The sequence below is a fragment of the Hypanus sabinus genome, chromosome 19 (assembly GCF_030144855.1).
Source record: "Hypanus sabinus isolate sHypSab1 chromosome 19, sHypSab1.hap1, whole genome shotgun sequence".
Taxonomy (NCBI): Eukaryota; Metazoa; Chordata; class Chondrichthyes; order Myliobatiformes; family Dasyatidae; genus Hypanus; species Hypanus sabinus.
The window spans coordinates 29,339,931-29,363,944 of NC_082724.1; the positions used below are offsets into that span (position 1 = coordinate 29,339,931).

At 39.3% G+C, this 24,014-nt stretch overlaps 1 protein-coding gene across 1 annotated transcript; it reads right to left on the reverse strand.

Moving 5' to 3' along the window:
• Positions 1–122: 122 nt before the first annotated feature.
• On the reverse strand, positions 123–23,773 carry thoc7 (THO complex 7). Its single transcript, XM_059944260.1, has 8 exons — positions 23,619–23,773; positions 18,134–18,251; positions 8,463–8,590; positions 5,767–5,853; positions 2,982–3,039; positions 2,509–2,575; positions 2,351–2,420; positions 123–794 (listed from the first exon to the last, which is right to left on the reverse strand). Exons 1-8 carry the CDS (start codon positions 23,632–23,634, stop codon positions 727–729), a joined length of 612 nt encoding a protein of 203 aa, XP_059800243.1. The 5' UTR covers positions 23,635–23,773; the 3' UTR covers positions 123–726.
• Positions 23,774–24,014: the final 241 nt, after the last annotated feature.

Consider the following 24,014-nt stretch of genomic DNA (forward strand, 5'->3'; position numbering starts at 1 on the left):
ATGGAGTTATTGTTAGAACAATACAAGTGCAGAGGAGCCAGACAGGCCACCAATTCTGCACACCATCTAATGGTCTTATCTTTAGTTTTAAATTTCACAAAGAAGAGTACAGAGAAACAAAGGACAAAGCAAATTCTGCTTTTACAATGTATGACTTTTATTACTGAATATCGTAACAGCACAAAATGTTTGAAGTAGAACAGTCACCTTATCAGATATCACATTAGAAAAACTGTAAATTCAACAAGGAAGAGAAAAATACTATTGCTCGAAAGCAGCTATTAATTTCTGCAAATAAACTTTCAAATGGTTCAACTTTTGGTTCAAGACAGGTTTACTTAGAAAACAAAAAAACATAATTATTGGATCTTTTGCTTTATAAAAAATAGAAAGGAGGCTTTTCATTTGGAAAATTCCAATTTTTTTTCCAACTTACTAGAAATAATTAATTCATCCCCACTGACCTCATCTTCCCAGCTTTCTTTTCCAATATTTTATAATACAAATTAGAAAGATGAATAGCACACAAATTTCATATTGGTTCCTCCAGTAAACATTTAGTTTCAAAAATATTTTATAAGTAAACAAATTGAGCTTTTCTTTTCCTACCTGGACATAAAAAGCATTTGGAATTATAGGGTAGGAATTGAATGTTTCACATGAAATGTTTCCTCTATTATAAAGTAACATTTTATTAGAATATAGAATCTCTCAACGGCAGTTCCACTACTGTCCATTTTGAATCTCCATTCTTGTCTCTGGCGAGTCCTCACCTTCTGACAATTTTTCATCACCTGTATTAGTATAAACAGACATGTTACTTTCTGTATTACTGCTTGAAGCAAGTTCAGTTGATCTTGCTCATCGCACCTCACATGTGGTTGATTGCAGCCATGGTGCCTGGTAGGGACAGCAAAACACTATTCTATATATAGATGTAGCTTAATGAATTAAACTTGTATCACAATAGAAGGCCAGTATCTTTGTATAAAATTGCAGTAGTCCCAATGCAGAGTACAAGACAGGATACAGTGTATGACTAAATCCTTTCTATGGTGTTGCTGCTGAAATAGGATTCAGCTTTCAATAAACTTCTTGAGAGTATGGGTATTCTATGAAAAAGTGTAGAAGACACTCACTTGTGACTAAATTATAACTGCTATTCTCTTTCTAATTTTTCTGATTTATTTATTTAGAGAAACAGTACAGAAGACCCTTCCAGTGTAAAAAGTTGCATCACCCAGTAACCCACCCTATTTAACCCTAGCCTAATCAGAGTGCAATTTATAATGACCAACTAACTTTCTAACTGGTACGTCTTTGGCACGTGGGAAGAAACCAGAGCACCCAGAAGAAGCCCAGGAGTTCACGGGGAGGAATGCACAAACTCCTTAGAGACAATGTCAGAAATGAACTCCAATGCCCTGAGCTGTAAAAGCCTCTCACTGGCCACTACTCTACTGAGGTGCCCAACTGGCCATAGGCCAATTTCAATTTGGCCTAGTCACAAAATATTCATTCCAGCAATAGAGAGACTAAAGAAGCAAAAGGCAGGGATCAGATTGATGTCAAAATGGAGCGCTATTATTAAACCCCATATTAATGCAATCTATTAAGTACTAAGAAAATCAAAGTCAATTCAGACCAACGAAACAAGTAACACTAAGAACTGTTGTAATCCTTGCACCTGAGAAACTGGGTGGAATCAGCTCAAAATGTATTATATACATCCTTGTTTTACACAGTATGTTCATTCACTTCATCTGAAATTTGCAACCACGCACATAGGCATGTTATGCAGCTTATGGATGATGACCAAAGCATTTTACCTCGTACTTACCACCTACTTCAAGACCATTTCTTACCAGTGATATTTATCAGAGACCAATCATCTTGGATACCTAACATTACTAGTTCTATGTACTCTTCCTAGTCCTGCACTCTTTGGAAAAACTACTACTTTTAATGCACAATTCTCACACTGAATGAAACTTTCAGACATCAATGAAGCAGCTCTAAAACCAAATACATTATATCAGCTGGGTCAGTACCTTGTTATAATCATCATCCAAATTTCTTTTTATGGAGCAAGAATTAACAAGGTTCAGTACATTCATTGTTATTTGTTTGGATGCTACTTATGGGCCAAAGACATCTGAGAGTGTTTTCTGAAGGTTTTAGGTACTTGCTCACTGCACTACATTGCACTATGTGCAATGGATACAGAGTAAATTTGTTAAACACAGAACATATACACCCAAACTAAATAATCCTTTTGCTGCCAGGCATCATATGGCAAGATCTATAATGCATTGTTCAAATTCCTTTGCATACACAGGTGATAACTTACCTTCTAGTGTTTGCTGTAGCTCATGTATTGTGCTGAGTAGAACATGGAACTGTTTTCTTCTTAATTCAAGCTAGCATTAAAAAAAATTGAAGTTAGAAGTGCTAGTTTGAATGAAATTTTTTTTTAAATCCATAATCCTTCTCAGAGATTAATATTACCTTATCTTCAACACTCTCTTTAATATGGGAAAGATGTTCAAGTTCTTTACCCAGGGCCTCCAATTGCCTAGAGATTGAATCAGGAAATAAAATATTCAACATATTTCAAATAATTTTGATAGTGTTTTCTTTTAAAAGTCAGAAGAAATTAATTCTATGATATAGAACTTATTTTGTATTTTTCCCCCTCAACTTTACTCTTTCAACCTGCACTTGTCTCCTCGTTCCATCCTTGATTACACTCTTTGATTAATGTCATTGTGCGGTGATCAATGCATGTGACAGCTCCACATCTGCACAATGGTAAATTAGTGGAACTATCGGTCTGCAACATTAGCCAATGATTATTTTGCTACCCATCACTAAGGAAGAGCAAATGCTGGCGAGCTCATACACGTTCCACCTAGCAAAATGCAAGAACTTTTGCTACTTTCCAATTGTCTGTCAAATATACAGAGACGTTAGTCACTTACTGTAAAGTTTCATGTCTATCAGGATGTTGCTGGATCACTTTTGCCAATGCATCGTATTCTGTAAACATAAAAAATGAAAACATACTTAAAAGCAACGCTATAAAACCAGAGAAAAATAAAGGTAGACTTACAGCTGATCCAACTGTGAATAAATTTAAAATTTTTAAAAGCCCAATTCTAATTCAAAACTCAGCAATGACAAAAGGATGATTAAAAACTGTGACTATAAGCATGACTAGATAGACATTGGCTAGAATGGGATGTAAATGGAAGGTGTAAATAAATTAAACAGAAACCTGAAAATAGAGACCATCTCAATGTCAAAACTCAGAATACACTCATTGGCCACTTTACATCTGCTTGTTAATGCCAATATCTAATCAATCACATGGCAGCAACTCAATGCATAAAAGCATGCAGACATGGTCAGGAGGTTCAGTTGTTCAAACCAAACAGAGTAGAGAAAGAAATTTGATCTAAGTGACCTTGACTGTGGTTTGATTGTTGATTTGAGTATCTCAGAAACTGATGATCTGGGATTTTCACAGTCCTTAAAGTGTACAGAAAATGGTGTGAAAACAGAACAACTTCCAGTGAGCAGCAGTTCTGTGGGCGAAAATGCCTTGTTAATGAGAGAGGTCAGTGGAGGATGGCTAGACTAGTTCAGCTGACAGGAAGACAACAGTAACTCAAATAATCATGTCTTACAACAGTGATGTGAAGAAGAGCATCTCTGGATGTACATCAATCAAACCTTGAAGTGGATGTGCTACAGCAGCAGGAGACCACATCCATTTCTACTCTTATACCTAACAATGTGGCCACTGAGTGTATATCACAGCAGGTATGTCACAAATTCAAGAGGCTGCACTCTGGTTAGTTGCTTTGATGTGTTACTTCTACTTCACATCAATATTGCAACTTCTGTACAAATGGCTGTGTGAGCAGCTCCACGGAGAAAGAAGTTAAGATTTCAGAGCTAGGAGAAGTAAGTAGTAAATCCTCAGGGATAGTCCACATTTATAGTGGTGCTTTATAGTAGAGGAGGTGCTTGACTTTCTCTTTAAAAAGGTATGAAGGTAGACAAATTCCCAGGATCTGAGCAGGTTTATCCAAGAACACTGTGGGAGGCTAGAGAAGAAATTGTGGAAGCCCTACTGAAATATGTAATTGCATCATTGTGAGCCAAAGATGAGGTGCCAGTAGACAGAGTAGCAAACATGTGTTTACTTAAGAAGTGCTAAATCTAATACATATGGTAGGTATGTTGCTGAGTTACTGGACAGCATGCTGAGGGATAAGATATACATACATCAGGAAAGACAGATTGATCAGGGGTAGTCGGCATGGCTTTGTCAAGGGAGATGATATCTTATGAACTTCATTTTAATGAAGTGACCAAGAAAATTGATGAGGGCAGGGTTGTAGGCATAGTTTATGTGGACTTCAGCAAGACCTTCAAATAAGATTCAACATGGTAGACTGCTCTGGAAGGTCAGATTGTATGGAACCCAGGGAGAGCTGGTTAATTGGATATACCCAAGTATTTCTCAACCAAAAAAAATGTAAGTTGCCAAATTATTCTAAATGTAAGTTGTGTTCAATGGTGGCTTTACTTGAGTGTTTCTTCTTTGATGGAGTAAACAATACAAATTCAGTTAATATAGCATTTAATGTAGGAAATTTTTTTTTTGAAACAATAGCACTGAAATAGCTCAAGCTTAATTACAGTCCACTTACAGCTTTGATAAAATTGTCAATTAACTGTCTTACAACATAAGTTCTTTTCCTGTTACTTTTCATTTATACATTATGATTTACATAACTTCAAAAATAGAAAACAAAATTAAACCAAGATATACAATGATTTATATTGCAAAAAACAATGCCTATATCAAAATTGATTCCTATACTTAAATTTTGATGAATAAATTCAACTTTGAGGGAAAATCTGCTTGCATTTACCAAATCTATACTGATAATTTTGCCTACCTCTATATCACCTCATTCTCATTGCACTCCAGAGAATAAAGTGCTAACCTATTCAACCTTTCCTATGAATTCAGGTAGCCAAGTCCCAACAACATCATTGTAAATTTTCTCTGCACTCCTTCAATCCTTTGATATCTTTTCCATTGGTAGGTGACCAAAACAACACACAATACTCCAAATCTGGGCTCACTAAAGTATTCCACACCTTCCACATAACATCCTGACTCCTATACTCAATGCTCCAATTTATGAAGGCCAATATTCCAAAAATCTCTCTTTCTGAAGAAAACCACCTGTGATGCCACTTTCCAGGAATTATAGGTTTGCATTCCCAGGTCCCTTTGTTCTCCTGTATTCCTCAGTGCACCCCCATCCACTGTGTTATGTCCTACCCTGGTTTGTCCTGCCAACGTGGAACTCCTCACACTTATCTGCATTAAATTCCATCTGCCATTTTTCAGCCCATTTTCCCAGTTGGTCAAGATCACTCTGCAAACTTTAATAGCCTTCGTCACTGTCCACTATGCCCCCAACCTTGGTGTCACCTGCAAACTTTATTTTAAACATGCTGAAATGGGTGCTTGAATAGTAGTATTAGTGTTCTGAAGAGATTACTTCTGTGCTATAGCTGTCTTGACTCCTAAACATCAGTAGCAGTTTTGCCATATTTATTCAGCAAGATCCAACACATTCTGAAAAGTTACTATAATATTGACGTGTTACGTTAGCCCTGGGAATATTCCCATTTAGTAGCATTAGACCATTAGCACAATTTTTAAATAATAAATATTACCTTGCCGATTTTTTCGAATTCGCTTTGCTTGTTGAATCTGTTTTTTACATTCTGAAATCTTGTCATGAGCAGCTGAAATGTTACTTTCTGAAAAATACAATTTCCTTGGTAAGCATCAAAGCAAATATTTCATCAGCATAATTTGCTCACAGAAGAATTACTTCCATGACAGTCAAGGTTATAATACATTGAAAATGGTTACTGTTTAACTATAAAGTATTAGGACATGGCAGACTTGTTGGCAGGGTATTTTCTTAAAACTTCTTAGCACTTGCTTTGAGCCTCCACTAACTATACAATCCTGAGGCATGCAAGATCACATTTTACAGAGAAAGTTTTAGTGTTGTAATGAATAATAGACAATACTGATCATCATTATGCATACATGTCTGAAAATTCCATTTTGAGTTTACAGAATAAATGACTATTATATACCAACATCCATTCTCTTCCTTCCTAATACTCCCACAAAATCGTATCTTCTCCCTCAAAATACTGCTTACCCTGGGCTGAGCTAAATATGTCTGAACTCTTTTGATGACTTTGAGGGTTAGTGTTTTGTGTTTTCCCCGTGTTTTTTGTGCTAGTTGCTCAATTTGTTTTTTTCTGTGTGCGTGGGGGCTGGTATATTTCTTTGAACAGGTTCCATGGTTTTCTTTGTTTTACGGCTGTCTGTGAGAAGACGAATCGCAGGGTTTGATACTGCATACATACTTCGATAATAAAAGTACTTTTGAATCTTCAAATCTTTTAACAGTGCTTTGGTACTTTGCACAGGTAGTTGTGCTTTAAGGGTGAGCTGACAATGAATGTCAACAAGCCATGAATGTTGTGTTTCTGGTCTTACAAATAGACATTAGTTTTCAGAACAAACTTTTGCTCCTAACCTCACTATCCCAACCAAGGTCTTGATTGTATTGCCATATCTTGATCTCTGTATAATTTTCTTACAACTCAATATTCAAATACCTCCACTGGCCGTGACAACACTCAAACTCCTTTAGCAAAAGTCACAAATAGTAATTTCTATTAGTAAGGTGCCACGTCCTTTTGTGGTATCTGTGCAGTTTTTGACATCGTAACTTCTGCTGTCTTTATCCAATATTGATCTCCTATTATTCATCAATAACTTTAACTACTTTTAAATTGCCAGTCTACTAATTTCTCCAGATGCTATTTCCTTCCATCACCACATTCTCACCTCAGCCATCTTTTCCTTTTAAATGCCGCTCCTGGTCTATACAGATGGCATTCACAAAATTTCTCCACCTATCCTATAAGGAGCATCAATTTCATCAGCCAGTTAGCCATGGACAAACTGAATGTCTCCTCCAGATAAAACTAAAAAAAAAAAAATTATTCTTGATCTGGTTGTAATTTCATGGATTAATCCTTTCTTCTGTTCTAATCCTATCTTTGAATCACACTTTTTGAAACCCCAACCCAAGTCTCAGCATCAGGCCAAGCTTCCAGCACTAGATCCCATCTTTCACAAACGACTGCTTGTTTCCAGTCCTGTTGCTGACCTCTACCCTTCTCAGGTTAATGGTTACTACTCCTCTCACTTGCGTCTTTCTCATTCCAATCAGGACCATAAAACATTGCGCAATAGCTTCCTGATCACAGTCCTCCATAAACTTCAATTCATCCCATTCTCTCAGATTTATTATCAAAGTATATATCATATACAAAGTTGAGATTCATCTTCTTACAGGCAGCCACAAATTTAAGAAACAAAATAGAATCCACGAAAAACCCCATACAACAAAGATCATCAAGCATCCAATGTTAGAAAAAGAACAAATTGTGCAAACAATAAAAAAGTGAACAAATAACATACAGGACTTGAACTCTAGAGTCTCTGAAAGCGAGTCCACAGCCGTGGAGCCAATTCAGGACTGAGGCGAATGTAGCCAGTCAAGACTCCAGCATCTTGCACCCAATGGTAGCAGCAAGAGGAGAGGTAGTTGGGTCAGACGCAGGCAAGCCAGATGGCCTCAGGTAGGGGATCCTGTCAGATACGAACTAGTGAGCTGAACACTGGTTTATCCTCCCCTCTTGGCCTCAATTTAATCTTTTTAATCTGGCTCATCGCTTAAATCAGTTTGCTTTTTGCTCTCGAGCCCTGGCCCCGCACAACCTGCACTCTTGAGAGTCCAGTTCACCAACTCCTTCAGGATACTGCAAAACACCAGATCGTTCAGACAGTTCAAAAGCTCAACTCCCAAAGGAAAATCACAGGCTGTGGATTACAGTGAAATTAGACCAGAAAAAATAAATTTAGTAGAATAATTAGTAGTTTTATTAGCTGCCAGCAGAATGTCACCATATAATCGCCAATGCCATCCGGATACAGAACATATCAGTTCTGCATCGAGTCCCTACATACTTGATGATCAGCACTGTTCCCAAACATTCAACACCTCAAATTTAGAATCTGTATTCTTCCCATTTCTGTGCATGCATCAGCGTCACAACTGTGACTGACTGACTGAACACTGATCCTGCTTTAAAATTATTTCATACAAAGCAAAAATAATTCCATTGCTCTAAAATACTGCTCTAAATATGACAGATGTTGTTTCGAACATCACAAACTTATATTTCCAAGCATTGACTAAACATTGTATATTAAATGTATTAAATATTTAACACAAATATGCTTATTACTTTACTACTTTATTTCTTTTTCTTACCAATGTCTTTAGATATTTTCTCATAGTTGAGCATTTCCCTCAAGTTCATATCATACACAAGTAATGTTTTTCCCATAGAAAACTCACACTGGCCCAATGTGCCAAGCATTCGCTGATGTTGACTGTACCTGAAAGATAGGAAAGAGAAAAAAACTTAATTTTTTTCACAATCAGCTACTATAAAATGTTTCAAAACTCATAGCTGCAACCGTCACTGGAATTCCCAAAGGCTAACTGCACACATTTCACTCTAGGTAAAACTTCCAACTATAAAACCAAAATGAAGTTCTCTCTTACTCATTACGTTTATTAGTGAGCAACTAAGCAAACAAAACAAGAAAAAAACAACAGCTTAACCAGTAAAGAGTCAGCCCATGGCTACAGTGATGGTGTAAAGTTTGCTTGGGAAAGGGGAAAAATGCACAGGGTTTGTGTTTTTTTTATGGTAAACTTAGATAAGGTGGAATTAAGACAAGGTTATGACTATGCATTGTGATGTTGATCATAACAGAATAGACTGCCAATAAATGGTGCTACAGTTTATGGAGTCAAGGGCATGGAAAAAGGCCTCTTAATCCATTTGGACATTGCTAATCAATATTCCCATCTAAGCTAGTTCTATATGTCTATGTTTGGCTCATAGTCCTCTAACCCAGGGGTCTCCACCTTTTTTTAAATGCCATGGGCCTCTACCATTAACCAAGGTGCCTGTGGCCCCTCAGGTTGGGAACACCTGCTCTAAACCTTTCCTATCCATGTACCCACCCAAGTACCTTTTAAATGTTGGTAACGTACCTACCTTAACTACTTGTGCATGCACCTCATTCCACAGACTGACCACCCTCTAGTTCATATTAAATCTTTCCCCTCCTCAAAGTTCATATATGTCACCACATACAACCCTGAAATTAATTTTCTTGTGAGCTAATAAATCTACAGAATAACCATAAGTATCAATGAAAGACCGTCCAACTAGGACATTCAACCAGACTGCACAAGACATCGAACGGTGCAAATACAAAAAGAAGAAATAATAATAATAATAATAATAATAATAATAATAAATAAGCAGTAAATATCAACAATGTGAGATGAAGAGTTCTTGAAAGTAAGTCCATTGATTGTGGGAAAATTTCAGTGATGGGGTAAGAGAAGCTGGGTGAAGTTATCCCCTCTGTTTCAAGAGCCTGATTTTTGAGTGGTAGTAATTTCTCCTGAACCTGGTGGTTTTGAGGTCCTGTACCTTCTTCCTGATGGCATCAGTAAGGAACTACTACCTTCCTCATTCGCTAAACTCATGCCTTCTAGTTCTGGTTTCCCAACCCTGGGAAAAAAAGAGGCATTGACCCTATGTGTACTCTGCATGATTTTATACACTTCTGTAAAATCATCCCTCTTCTCCTTCACCCCAATGAGAAAAGATCCCCACCAGCTCAACCTCTCACCATAACTCAGTTCCTCATTAATCTCATCTGCACTCTTTCCCAATATTCCAAACATGGCCTCACCAGTGTCTTATACAACTGCATCAATAAATAACCCCTTGAGCTACCTAGTAAAAAGAACTCACCACATCAGCAAAAAATAAGGTTAAACTCTCCAGTGAAAAAAAAATAAACAATACAAAACCACAAATAAATTGTCGTTAATGAGGAAAAAGAGTAGGTGGCTCAAATGGGTCATAAACACTTAGGTGGACCTGCTTGGACTGAATAACCCCATGCATTATTTCCAATGTGCTTATACCCCAGTCACAATACTGGCACTTTGCCTTGCTGACATTGTCACTTCAATTATGCAACAGCTACCAATGCAAAGAAATAGCTTTTACTTGCATTATGTTCCATCCCTGCAGGTTAACCATAATGATAAACTCTAAATTATAGAATTAAAATACTATGTTTAAATAAAATATACTGTAATCTTGTTAACTGGGACACATCAGTACCAGTACATTTTGGCCCGCTTAAGTAGCAGCCTCAACTGGGCAAAGTTTCATGGTAACAGTCAAAAAAGTGTAAAAGGAAGGCCCACTATCACTTAGCTAAGTAACTAATTATGCATTTAAAAGAAATACAGAACAAATTAGAAAACTACCAAAACCACTACAGTACTATAAAACTGTGTATTCATTCTTAATAGTCACCGACAGACAAATTTCTCCAGTGTATGCTGCCATGTTCTTTTGATTGACTGTGAATGAACAAAATTAGTGCAAACTCCTGGTGCAGATAATGGGCAGCCTTCATATAATGCTTTTGATGATTGTATCCTCCAAATCTTCATTTTCATTGTAAGATTCAAGATCATTGTCAATTACTTCAAACTCTCTGTTGTTCCTAACTTGTAGGGAAAATTTCATTTTCATTCCTGACATCTCCAAGCTTGAATGCATGGAACAAAAGTGAGCGAACAGTTCTGAATTCTCTTACTGCTTACTTTTTGCCAAATAAGTGTCAAAAATCACTGCTATTTGAAGAAAAACACATGCAACTGACTCAATTTAAAAGCTATTTGCTTTAAGTACGGTGTAGAGTCTAACTGCAACAAAAGTGCACACCACTAACACTGGTTAGAAACTGTTCAGCAACAGACTCCTGTCCCAATTAAGCTGCATAATGTCTCTAATAAACAAAGAGAATCCTGGCTATTTTTCAATTAGCTGAATTGAATTGACTTTATTACTTATATCCTTCATATATGTGAGTAAAACTCTTCATGTTACGTCTCTGTCTAAATGTGCATTTATAATAAATATTATGTACAACTGGACAGTCAATATTACATAGAAATACAATTGTATCAGCATGACTTAAGCAGTCTGATGGCCTGGTGGAAGAAGCTGTCCCCGAGCCTGCTGGCCCTGGCTTTTATGCTGCGGTATTGTTTCCTGGATGGTAGCAGTTGGAACAGTTTGTGGTTGGGGTGATTCGGGTCCCCAATGACCCTTTAGGCCCTTTTTATGCACCTGTCTTTGTAAATGTCCTGAATAATGGGAAGTTCACATCTACAGATGCACTGGGCTGTCTGCACCACTCTCTGCAGAGTCCTACGTTTGAGAGAAGTACAATTCCCATACCAGGTAATGATGCAGCCAGTCAGGATCCTCTCAATTGTGCCTCTGTAGAAAGTTCGTAGGATCTGGGGGCCCATACCAAACTTCTTCAACCGTCTGAGGTGAAAGAGGCACTGTTGTGCTTTTCTCACCACACAGCTGGTATGTACAGATCACATGAAATCCTCGGTGATGCGTATGCCGAGGAACTTAAAGCTGTTCACCCTCTTCAGCCCAGATTCATTGACGTCAGTAGGGGTTAGCCTGTCTCCATTCCTCCTGTAGTCCACAACTAGCTCCTTTGTTTTTGCGACATTGAGGGAGAGGTTGTTTACTTGATACCACTGTGTCAGACTGACTTCTTCTCTGTTCCATTTTTGTTCTTTAAGACTTTATGGCTGCCTTGAGTAACTGACAGCCTAATTAACTGGAATCCACTGTATATCTCCAACATAATATATTTGTAGTGGAATGAGGTCCAAAAATTATCACAAAGCCAATTTCAAAACAAGAATGTTCAAGTGCAAAATAGTTTAATTTTAATTTAATAAAAGCCAGAATCAGGACCTGATATCAAATAGACAAATACTGGAATCCATTATAAAACAAGCAATTCAAAAACCTTTATATATAACGTAAAGATTTTTACTCCTCACGTAGGTAAAGGATGTAAGAAATAACGTCAATTCAATTCAATTATTGTAATTCTTGGAAATTGTATGCTGGAAGTTGTATGTTGGGGATTGGAAAGCAGAATGATGGATAACTTGCAATAATACTTTTTTGCATTTTGATGGCCCCTATTGGTTAGGGTCAATCACGGATGGTGAATCTTAGCTGTTGTAGTTGATAAACAAGCCAGGGCAGAACAATATAGAAAACAAGCTGTTGCCCATACAGCAGGCTCCCCCTCTCCATACAGCTGATGAATCCAAACAAACGACACAGACCAATACAGTTTGGCACCAGTGGCGTCACAGGAGGTGCCAGTAAGTGTTGAACTCAAATTAGGACTGCTTAAGAAGTCCAACTCTGGATTTTTCCTCAGGGTTTACTCCCAAAGCCTTTCTCATGAGTGGATATAGCTGAAAGGCAGTGGACATTTGAGATCAGAGCTTTCCTTTTCTCTGATGAGCTACAGCCATGACTGATGAGCCCCATATGCCCAAAGTGACTGACTTTAATGCACCAGTAACCCGCCTTTGCCCCTTCTCGGGTCAGTAAAAACGGTTCCGCCAAACTTAGTAACTAAGCCACACATAAAGTCCAGGAGCTGGGCTTGGGAGCATTATCCCCACAACCTGACCCACACCCCCACCACCAGCTATGACAATATAACCATATAACAATCACAGCACGGAAACAGGCCATCTTGGCCCTCCTAGTCCGTGCCGAACCCTTAATCTCACCTAGTCCCACCTACCCGCACTCAGCCCATAACCCTCCACTCCTTTCCTGTCCATATACCTATCCAATTTTACCTTAAATGACACAACTGAACTGGCCTCTACTACTTCTACAGGAAGCTCATTCCACACAGCTATCACTCTTTGAGTAAAGAAATACCCCCTCATGTTTCCCTTAAACTTCTGCCCCCTAACTCTCAAATCATGTCCTCTAGTTTGAATCTCCCCTACTCTCAACGGAAACAGCCTGTTCACGTCAACTCTATCTATCCCTCTCAAAATTTTAAATACCTCGATCAAATCCCCCCTCAACCTTCTACGTTCCAATGAATAGAGACCTAACTTGTTCAACCTTTCTCTGTAACTTAATTGCTGAAACCCAGGTAACATCCTAGTAAATCGTCTCTGCACTCTCTCTAATTTATTGATATCTTTCCTATAATTCGGTGACCAGAACTGCACACAATATTCCAAATTTGGCCTTACCAATGCCTTGTACAACTTTAGCATTACGTCCCAACTTCTGTACTCAATGCCTTGATTTATAAAGGCCAGCGTTCCAAAAGCCCTCTTCACCACCCTATCTACATGAGACTCCACTTTCAGGGAACTATGCACAGTTATTCCTAGATCTCTCTGTTCCTCTGCATTCCTCAATGCCCTACCATTTACTCTGTATGTTCTATTTGGATTATTCCTGCCAAAATGTAGAACCTCACACTTCTCAGCATTAAACTCCATCTGCCAACGTTCAGCCCATTCTTCTAACCGGCATAAATCTCCCTGCAAGCTTTGAAAATCCACCTCATTATCCACAACACCTCCTACCTTAGTATCATACACCTCCTACCTTAGTATCATATTAAGGAACCCATTTTGCATTATGCAATAAAATATACATAGTTCATTTTCATGTCCTTTATAACAATGGTAAATTATCTTTTACAGGACGTTGGTGGCCAACAAGCTGTAAAGCATACAGCAGACACGCTGGATTTTCAAATATCTTCAAGAAGCATGGAAATCAGAGACAATTAGAAATAGTTAAACAGCCTGACAGCACATAGGGCAGGAATGATATGGACTTACTTTCTATGAGTGTTGGCACGTGGCCTCGTGGATAAGACATCGGTCTAGTGATCTGAAGGTCACTGGTTCGAGCCTCAGCTGAGGCAGCGTGTTGTGTCCTTGAGCAAGACACTTAACACATTGCTCTGCGACGACACTGGTGCCAAGCTGCTTGGGTCCTAATGCCTTTCCCTTGGACAACATCGGTGGCGTGAAGAGGGGAAGGCTTCCAGCATGGGCAACTGCTGGTCTCCCATACAACCCTGCCCAGGCCTGCGCCCTGGAAACCTTCCAAGGCACAAATCCACGGTCTCACAAGACTAACTTACTTTCTATGAAGTTAGCTAGCTGTGACTCATGGTCTGCTGTGGCTTGTTGATGAGGTAAATCTACGATTCCAGCTATGTGTTGGGAGCCATGTAGCCACAACAATAATCTTTTTCCCAAGGAAGGGGGTGCTAAAAACAAGAGGGCATAGGTGTGCGATCAGAGGTATGAGATTTCAAAGAGAAATCAGCGATAACTTCTTTCATTTAAAAAAAAAGTGAAGCATATTTGGAATGAGTTGCCCAAAACAGTGCTTGAGAAAAGCACATTAGCAACATTTAAAAGCCATCTAGATAAATATATGAATAGGAAAGGGTTTAGAGGGCAATGGGCCAAGCACAAGCAGATGGGACTATCACATGAGTAATTCAGTTGGCTTAAACAATTTGGCTGAAGGGCTTATTTTCACGCTGCATGACTATGACTAATCTGCAATCTAACAGGAATGGCCATGAGCTTTGAGTTACTAAATATTCACCAGATCTATTGCCCTTTTTGTCCTGTGGATCATACACTGTTCCAGTGCAGCAAAATTGAAGATCAAGAAACTTTCTCATTCAATAAGACACTTCACACGATCCCATGTTCAACACATTCACCCACCTCCAACTGGTGGGTCCCAGATTCCCCACCTCTCATGCCAGGCCAGAGCCCACTGGTTCCTGGTATATAGAGTTGCTAGAAAAGGTTTGTGAACCTTCTTCAGTTACCTGGTGTTCTGCATTAATTATTCATAAAATATGGTCTGATCTTCATTTAAGTCATGATAATAGGCAAACACAATCTGCCTAATCTAATAACACACAATCAATTTTACTTCTTATCAAGACTGAATACACCATTTAAACAATCACAGTCTAGGTTCAAAAAAGTATGTGAACCTCTGGGGTAATGCCTTCTACAAAAGCTATTTGGAGTCAGGTGTTCCAATCAATGAGACTGGAGGTGTGGATTGTAGAGATGCCCTGACCAAAGAGACACACAAAGTCACAAATAGCCTCCTCTTCTCATGAAAGAACTGTTCATGCCTCGATCAAAGCAACTTTCAGAGGACCTTGGAAGAAGAATTGTAGAGATTGCAAAAGGCTACAAAAGCACTTCTAAAGACCTGAGTGTTCATCATCCACAGTAAGAGAAATTGTCTACAAACGGAAGAAACTCAGTACTGTTGCTACTCTCCATAGGAGTGGGCATCCTGCTAAGATCACACCAAAAGCACAAGGTGCAACACTGAAGGAGGTGAAAAAGAACCTAAGGGTAACAGCAAAGGACCTGCAGAAACCTCTAGAACTTGCTAAATTTAAAGTTTCTGTTCGTGTGTCCAATAAGGACACCACAGAGGAAACTACTGTTCTCCAAAATAAGCATTGCTGCACATTTCAAGTTTGCAAAAGACTACCTGAATGCTCCTGAGATCACGTTCTGTGGACAAATGAGACAAAAGTTTAACTTTTTGGCAGAAATGCACACCGCTATGTTTGGAGGAAAAAGGGTACTGTACACCCTTCTTCCAAACACCAATACTTCATCCCACTGTGAAGCATGGTGGAAGGAGCATCATGGTTGGGGCTACTTCGCTGCCTCAAGGCCTGGACAGCTTGCAATCGTTGAGGGAACAATGAATTCAAAATTGTATCACGACATTTTACAGGAGAATTTCAGGGTAGTGGACAGTCATTTGAAGCTCTAATAGAAGTTAGATGACACAAGACAATGATCCGAAACACAAGAGTAAATCATCAACAGAATTGTATAAAAAGAACATGTGTGTTTTGAAATAACCAAGTCAAAATCCAGACCTTAACCCAACTGAGATGCTGTGGCATAACCTGAAGAGGGCTGTTCATTGCAAGTATCCCAGAAATATTGATGAACTGAAACAGTTTTCTACGGAAGAATGGTCTAAACTTCCTCCTTGCCATAGTGCAAGTCTGATCAGCAGCTACAGGAAAAGTTTGATGGAGGTTATTGCTGCTAAAAGAGGATCTACAAGGTATTAAAAACAAGGGTTCACAAACTTTTTCTTGCAACTGCAGCTAAGTAGCTCCACTGCCCACGAAGAAGAGGATTATCATGTCTCGCTTGGCAGGATGTAATGCACTATATTAGATATGCTACCTTTTCATCTTTTTAGCCCCAACAGAGATTAAGTATGTCTATATGATAGAGTAGTACTTTCAGTGGGCTGTAGCTCACCTTGACATTGAAATTGCTTGTAGTACCAAGGTCGTGTGGTCTAGGTTATAACACAAGGGATGTGTTATAATGGGGTCACATGGGGTGAGTTAATCAAATGGATACAAAATTGGTATGGTGCAGGAGACAGGACTGCAGCAGTGGAGGGTTCTTAATCAAACTGAAGGCCTTTGACCAATGGAAGCCATAGGGATCATTAACTGCTCCATGTTATATATATTAACAGTTTGGATGAGAATGCAAGTGAAACGATCAGTAAGTTTGCAAATGACACCAAAATTGATGGTACATTGACAAAAGTTGTCTAAAGTTCCAAAAGGATATTGATCAATTGGGAAAGTAGACAATGGAATGGCAGATAGAATTTAACTCAGACAAGTGAAAATTGAGCACCTGGGAAGTTAAATTACACCAGAATATGCACAATGATTGATAGGACCCTGGATACTGTTACTGAACAGGGGTGCTAGTACCTAGCTCCCAGAAAGTGGTAACACAGTTAGACAGAGTGGTAATAAAAATAGCTGGCACACTTGCCTTCATTAGCCATAGTACTGAGTAAAAGAAATGGGATATCATATAACAGTTGAACAAAACATTGGTAAGACCTCATTTGGAGTTTTGAAGTTACTGGTTGCCATGCTAAAAGAAGAATGTGATTAAACTTGGTGCAGAAAAGATTCACAAGGACATTGCCTTGTCTGGAGTGCTTGAAGCATAGCAGAAATTAGACAGGTTAGGACGTTTTTTCCCTTACAGCAATAGACACTGAAGGTTGATTATTTTGAAAATTATGTGGAGTATGGATAAGCACAGTTTAAAACTAACAGCAAGGGATAAGGGAAAGATTTGAAGGGAATCTGAGAGACAAGTTTTGTCATACAGTTGTGGTGTGTAAATGGAAAGTGCTGCCAGAGGAGACAAGTACAATTACAAATCAAATAATTTGATTTTGGAGGGATTTGGGCCCAACACAGGCAAATGGGACCAGTTTAGATAGACATCTGGGTTGGCAAGTTGTGCCGAAGGGCCTTTATCTATGATAAAGAATCTGTGACATATGCCTCTGATTCATCAGTATTTCAACACCCAATTCAGAAAATCTGGGACTATCTCCCTCTCCCCTACAGCCTCTCTTGTCTCTACTGCCTAGCGGATAAATTTATCCTGGCAGCACTGGGAACAAAGTCAGTCCTGTATTAATGTTTTGTAACACACTTGCACTCTTGCTTTTGATCAATTTCATGATTTGACCATATTTGTAGTGCTAGTTGAAATGCTTCCATGCTACCAAATCTAAATCCAATCACATTTGACTCAGTAAAAAAGGAATTGTACTTTGGCTCTACATACTACAGAAGAAGGTACTACTATATATACTACTAGAATGTATTATTATATCTTGAAAAAAGTCCAGTTGTAAATCTTATTCAGTAGACATAAAACAAACTAGAAATGTAATTAAAAGGATACATTTAATTATTTAAAAATATGATTAGATACTCCATATTAATCAAAAAATTACACAAGTTGTACCTAACATATTACAACCTTTTCATACGTAATCCTTTCACCATCAACAGATAGAATATTCAACTTAATTAAAACCAATGACTTACCCCTCCTCCTGCGATCCAGAATTACACCATTTAATGAAGCTCTTCAGAAGCAGGTTAATACGCCGATCATCACCAGCACCATCTCCATCAATCAGAAGCCGTTTGCGTATAACTTCATCTACAATTGGATCATTTTATGGAGAAAATATAACATACTTGTATTCTAATCACCATGGTTCTATTTAGTGTTAAATTTAATGCATCATCCAATTTAATAGGAGTAAATTCAGTTAATGCATTTAAATTTAATAGGAGTAATTTCAGTTAATGCATTTAAAATCATTAATAACTTTTCTTTATTAAAGTGATTGCTCAATACAGATTTATGACATCATTTTCATACAAAAATCCTGATGTAATATTTCAAATTGTGGCATATTTATTTAAAATGCATTGCTAACTCAAAGCAAATTCAAAAAATAACGCAAAAGAGGAAGATGATGTTAAGCCTACCTACAGAGAAAGAAATTGAACTTTTGAGCATGATTTATAATAATATTCTGAGTTGTGTCTATATCAAAGCAGGAGTAGCAGCATTACAGGTCAGGGAAAATATCAAAGCAGTGCTCAGATGGGACAAACAAAGGCTCAACTACTGAGACTATATGGGTGGAACTGAGCACTAAGAAATGGATGATGATGTTAATGGGACTATATTATAGACCACCAAATAGTCAGCAGGATTTAGGGGAGCAAATATGTAGAGAGATAGCAGATAGTTGCAAGACTAAGGTTGTGATAGTAGTGATTTTAACTTTCCACGTATTGATTAGGACTCCCTTATTGTAAAAGGACTGGAAGGAATAGAGCTTCTCAATTATGTTCAGGAAAGCTTCCTTCATATATAGCGAAAGCACAGTACATGGCAGGTGAAAGAAGCGTAGGGAAGCACTTTGGATCTGGTGATCAAAATTCCATTATAGCAAGACAGTTACAGAGAAAGATAGGACTGAATAGCAAGGGACATAATTGATCCGCCTGAAAATCAGCTATGCATGGAACAGAAAGAGATGGGGAGATCTGAAATGGGTTTTTTTACATCTGTATTTATTCAGGAGACAGACAAAGTCTATAGAACTGAGGTAAATTAGCAGTGAGGTCATGAACCATACACAGATTACAGAAGAGGTGTTTGCTATCTTGAGGCAAATCAGGGTGGATAACTCCCCAGGGCCTGACAAGCTGACCTTGTAGGAGGTAAGTGCAGAAATTGTAGGGGCCCTGGAAGAGATCATCCTTAGTAATGGGTGATAGGCTAGAGGACTGGAGGATACCAAATTTTGTTCTGTTGTTCAAGAAAGGCTTTAAGAATAAGCTGGGAAATGATAGGCCAGCCAACCCAAGTGGGTAAAATATTGAAAGGTATTCCAAGGAACCAGATATATAAGAATTTGGACAGACAAGGGTTTAATAGGGGTAGTTAACTGGCTTTGTATGTCATACGACTATTGTAACCATTCTTAAAGATATTTTCAAGCAGGTTATCTGGAAAGTTATTAAAGGAAAGTCAATGGATATAATCTACATGGACTTTAGTAAGGCATTTGACACAGTCCTGCATGGGAGTCTGGTCTATAAAATTCAATCGCATGGCATTCAGGATGAAAGAGTAAACAGAACTTGACATTGGCTTCACAGGGGAAGCCAGAGAGTGGTAGTAGATGGTTGCCTCTCTGACTGGAGGCTTGTGACTAGCGATGCCACAGGGATCTGTGCTAGGTCTGTTGTTTATCGTCTACATCAACAATCTGGGCGACAACGTAAAGAACTAGATCAGCAATTTCCTGGATGACACCAAGATTGGGGATGTAGTGCACAGTGAGGAAGGATATCAAAGCTTGCAGTGGGATCTGGATCAGCTGCAAAAATAGGCTGAAAAATGGCAGATGAAATTCAATGCAGAAAAATGTGAGTTGATACATTTTGGAGAGACATTCTAAGGCAAGTCTTACATAGCAGGCAAAGAAAAGTATAGTAGAACAGTGGGATCCAGGAATACAAATGCATAATTCCTTGAAAGTGGTATCACAAGTAGATATGGCTGTAAAGCAAATTATTGGCACATTGACCTTCTTCTTTAACCAAGGAAAAAGCACAAGTTATATTTAGGCACTGAACAGTATGGTTCAGCTTCAGGGAGAGGCTTGGAATGGTCAGAATTGCTGCTTTAAGAACTGGATATCAAACAAACAGATATTTCCCCTTTCTAACTTCACAATTTGCCAATTGCCATAATAGGGTTACAGCTAGGATCTCATTGGATCGCCACGCGGACTTGGGCTACCTGGACAATGGCAATACCTACATCAGGCTATTGTTTATTGATAACCAGCTCAGCTTCCAATACCAGCATCCCCACAGTACTAACCACTAAGCTTCAATATCTGGTCTTCTGTACCTCCCTCTGTCTTCCACATCAGACCACAGTCAGTGTGGATCTGAAATAACATCTCCATCAACACAGACATATCACAAGGATACAAGCTTAGCCTGCTGTTGTACCCTCTCACACCCATGACTGCGTGGCTCGACAATTGCCATCTATAAATTTGCTGAATGACACAATTGTTGTTGGCAGAATCTCAGATGGCGACAAGGAGACATACAGGAGGAGAAATAGATCAGCTGGTTAAGTGGTATCACGAAAAAACAACTTCGCACTTTACGTCAATAAGAGCAAGGAATTAATTGTGGAATTCAGGGAGAGGAAGTTGAGGAAAAAGTCTTCATCAAGGAGTCAGCAGTGGAAAGGGTGAGCAGTTTCAAGTTCCTGGCTGTCAGCATCTCTGAAGATCTTGGGCCCAATATATTGATGAAGGAGGAACACCAGCTACCATATTTCTTTAGGAGGTTGAGGAGATTTGGTATGTCACCAAAGCTCTACAGGTGTCCCGTACAGGCATTCTAACTAGTTGCATTACTGTCTGTTACGGAGGAGCCAATGACAGGAACAGAAAAAGCTGCAGCCGGTTCTATAATGGGCACTAACCTCCACAGCAGCAGAATTAAAATCAGGTTAAATATCACTGACATTTGTTGTGAAACATTTTGTTTTCAGCAGCAGTATAGTACAATATATTAAAAAACTAATTCCAATAAAAAATACATACAAATTAAGCAATGCAAAAAGACAGCAAAAGTAATAAGGGAGTGTTCATGTGTTTGTTCACTATCCATTCAGAAATCTGAAAGTAAGGAGGGGAAAAAACTGTTCCTAAAATGTGTGTCTTCAGGCTCCTGTGCCTCCTTACTGATGGTAGTAATAAGAGGGCACATCCTGGTTGATGAGGGCTCTTAATGATGGACGCATCACGTTTGAGGATGTTGTCAATACTAGAAAGGCTAGTGCCCATGATGGAGCCGAGTGAGTCTGCACACCTCTGCACCTTTTTCTGATCCTGTGCCTAACCACACCAGATGGAAAATTTTTAAACTGGAAAAGCCTTTGGGCCCAACCACACCAGATGGCAATGCAGCCAGTTAGAATGCTCACCATGGTACATCTGAAGCAATTGAATATGTAACTTCTCACAAATACCATAAAGAGATTTGGACATACAAAAGCACGAAGACGTACATTCAGTGTTTCAGAAACAGCTTCTTCCTCTCTGCCATAAAATTTCTGAATGATTCATGAACCTATGAACACTACCTCACTATTTTTGTTCTATTTTTACACTGAAGCTGTCCTGATTTGTCCAATTAACTGGAATCCACCGTATATAAAATAGTGTATAAATATATAAAATATAAACAGCTTCAAAGGGCGGGCTAAAACAGGTGAGAATACCGGTAGTCATGCCTGCTCTAGTATGTGAAGTCAGCTCCCACAGACTGGCAGATAACAGTGAGGTACAACAGTCAAGAAAGCAGTTTGGCAACACTTCCTGGAGAGCAAAGGGCAAGATTATGCACTGAGGAATTCCTGCATCCATGGAAGACCTTAGTTTATGACAACTACTCATACCACTGGACCCAAACTTCCGAGGTTGAGAGAATGGAACTGCCCCTGTGCAACAACCTACCTGCTTTAAAAATTCTCCTGCAGAGTTTTCACTGTCATTGCTAAAAACATCGGATAACCAACATGCTGCTATGTTGTTTTAATAGACTGTACATGAACAAAACTAATGCATCTAGTGCAGATATTGGACTGCCTTCATACAATGCTTTTGATGATTGCATCCTCCAAATATAAATTCAAGAAGATTGTCAACAGCTTCAAATTCTTCATAATTTCTAACTTGTTGAAGTAATTTGATGGTTTAATTTTCCACTCCTTGGCTGTTTCTGGCATCTCCAAGCCCGAATGCTTGAAATGGCTTATTTCTTGCCAACTATCAGTGATAAAAATCTTGCTTTTTGAACACAAACACACACAAATGACTCCACACAAGTTCACATAACTGATGCTAGTTAGAGCAACACACACAAGATAGTGGAGTTCCTCTAGTATTTTGTGTGTGTGGCATGGATTTCCATCATCTGCAGATTTTCTAGTTTGTGATGCTAGCTAGAAACTGTTCGGCAATTCTCCTGTCCCACTTAAGCAGCATACTGTCCCAAATAAACAAAGGGAATCCTGGCTATTTTCTCAATTAGTTTTTATTCTTTAAGATTTGTCACGAATAAGCGCCTGACCCAATCAACCAATGGCTTAATTAACCAAAAACCACTATATATATATATATATATATATATATATATATATATATAATTACTATAATTTATAGCATATTTTTATGTGGTATACTGTACTGCTGCCACAAAACAAATTTCAGTGATAACAAACCTAATTCCAATATCAATGCTAGATAAGACTAACATTAATTTATTTTGGCGGTAATGCACCATTAAGCTGGGTGCCAACCGCCGTAAAACAAGACGGGGGGAGAGAGAGAGAGAGAGAGAACATTAATTTATGAAACTAATCATCAATAAATAATCTTGCCTCTCAATCTATTAGTCAACTCCTTCACTCTTTCTTTAGTCTCATTCATCCTATTCCTCTCAGCTACCAAATCTAGAAGTGATTGGAAATACTAAAACTGCTTTTGGGAATTCGGTTTCTTCATCTTCAGAAACCTATTTGTTTGGACAGATCCATTTATTTAAAGTCTTGCGTTTAATGATGTCGTTTTGATCAAAGACAGCAGAGTACAAAGGTCAGCGACGGCCTGACCTGCTCAAATACCATTTCCCACTGCCCAATAACCGGGAGCGCCGGGGCTCAGTAAACCCACACCGAGGAACAGAGCTCCTAAAGCCGAAGGGAGCCCGCTTAGCTCGGCTCGGCTCACACGGCACAGCAATGGGCCTGCGGGTGCTCGGACCTGAAATAGAGCCCAAGGCCGCAACCGGGCCAAGTCTGAAACAAAGTGACAGCAAATGGTCAGCATGAGAGCGGAGGAAGAACGAAAGCAAAGGACACAAGCACACAGTCAATGTTCAGTGGTTTGAGCCGCGGAGGGAGCGAGATCCTTACCGTCCGTCACCGACATGCTGGCGGCCCAGAATGCAGCGCGGCAGCGACTGGGGAGTGGGTTTGAGGACAAGCGCGAGTGGGAGGGGTTTGTTTGGAACGGGGGGGTTGCCTGGGGGGTGCAGAGGGGTGGGGTGGAGGAGGAGGTGGGGGGGTCTGAGGTGGCTGGGGCGGGGAGAGGAGGGGGTGGGGAGGGGTAGAGGGAAGAGGGGGTGAGGGATCTGGGGAGGGAGAGGTGGCTGGGGCGGGGAGAGGAGGGGTGGGGAGAGGTAGAGGGAAGAGGGGGTGGGAGATCTGGGGAGGGAGAGGTGGCTGGGGCGGGGAGAGGAGGGGGTGGGGAGAGGTAGAGGGAAGAGGGGGTGGGAGATCTGGGGAGGGAGAGGTGGCTGGGGCGGGGAG

Bases quoted from the DNA above. Each gene is read 5' to 3' on its own strand.
- thoc7 (XM_059944260.1), bottom strand. The intron at 5,854-8,462 runs GTAAGAAAAAGA...TGTATTTTTCAG, and splicing joins GAAAATATCTAAAGACATTG to AAAGTAACATTTCAGCTGCT. The intron at 795-2,350 runs GTAAGTTATCAC...ATACTAATACAG, and splicing joins GCTACAGCAAACACTAGAAG to GTGATGAAAAATTGTCAGAA.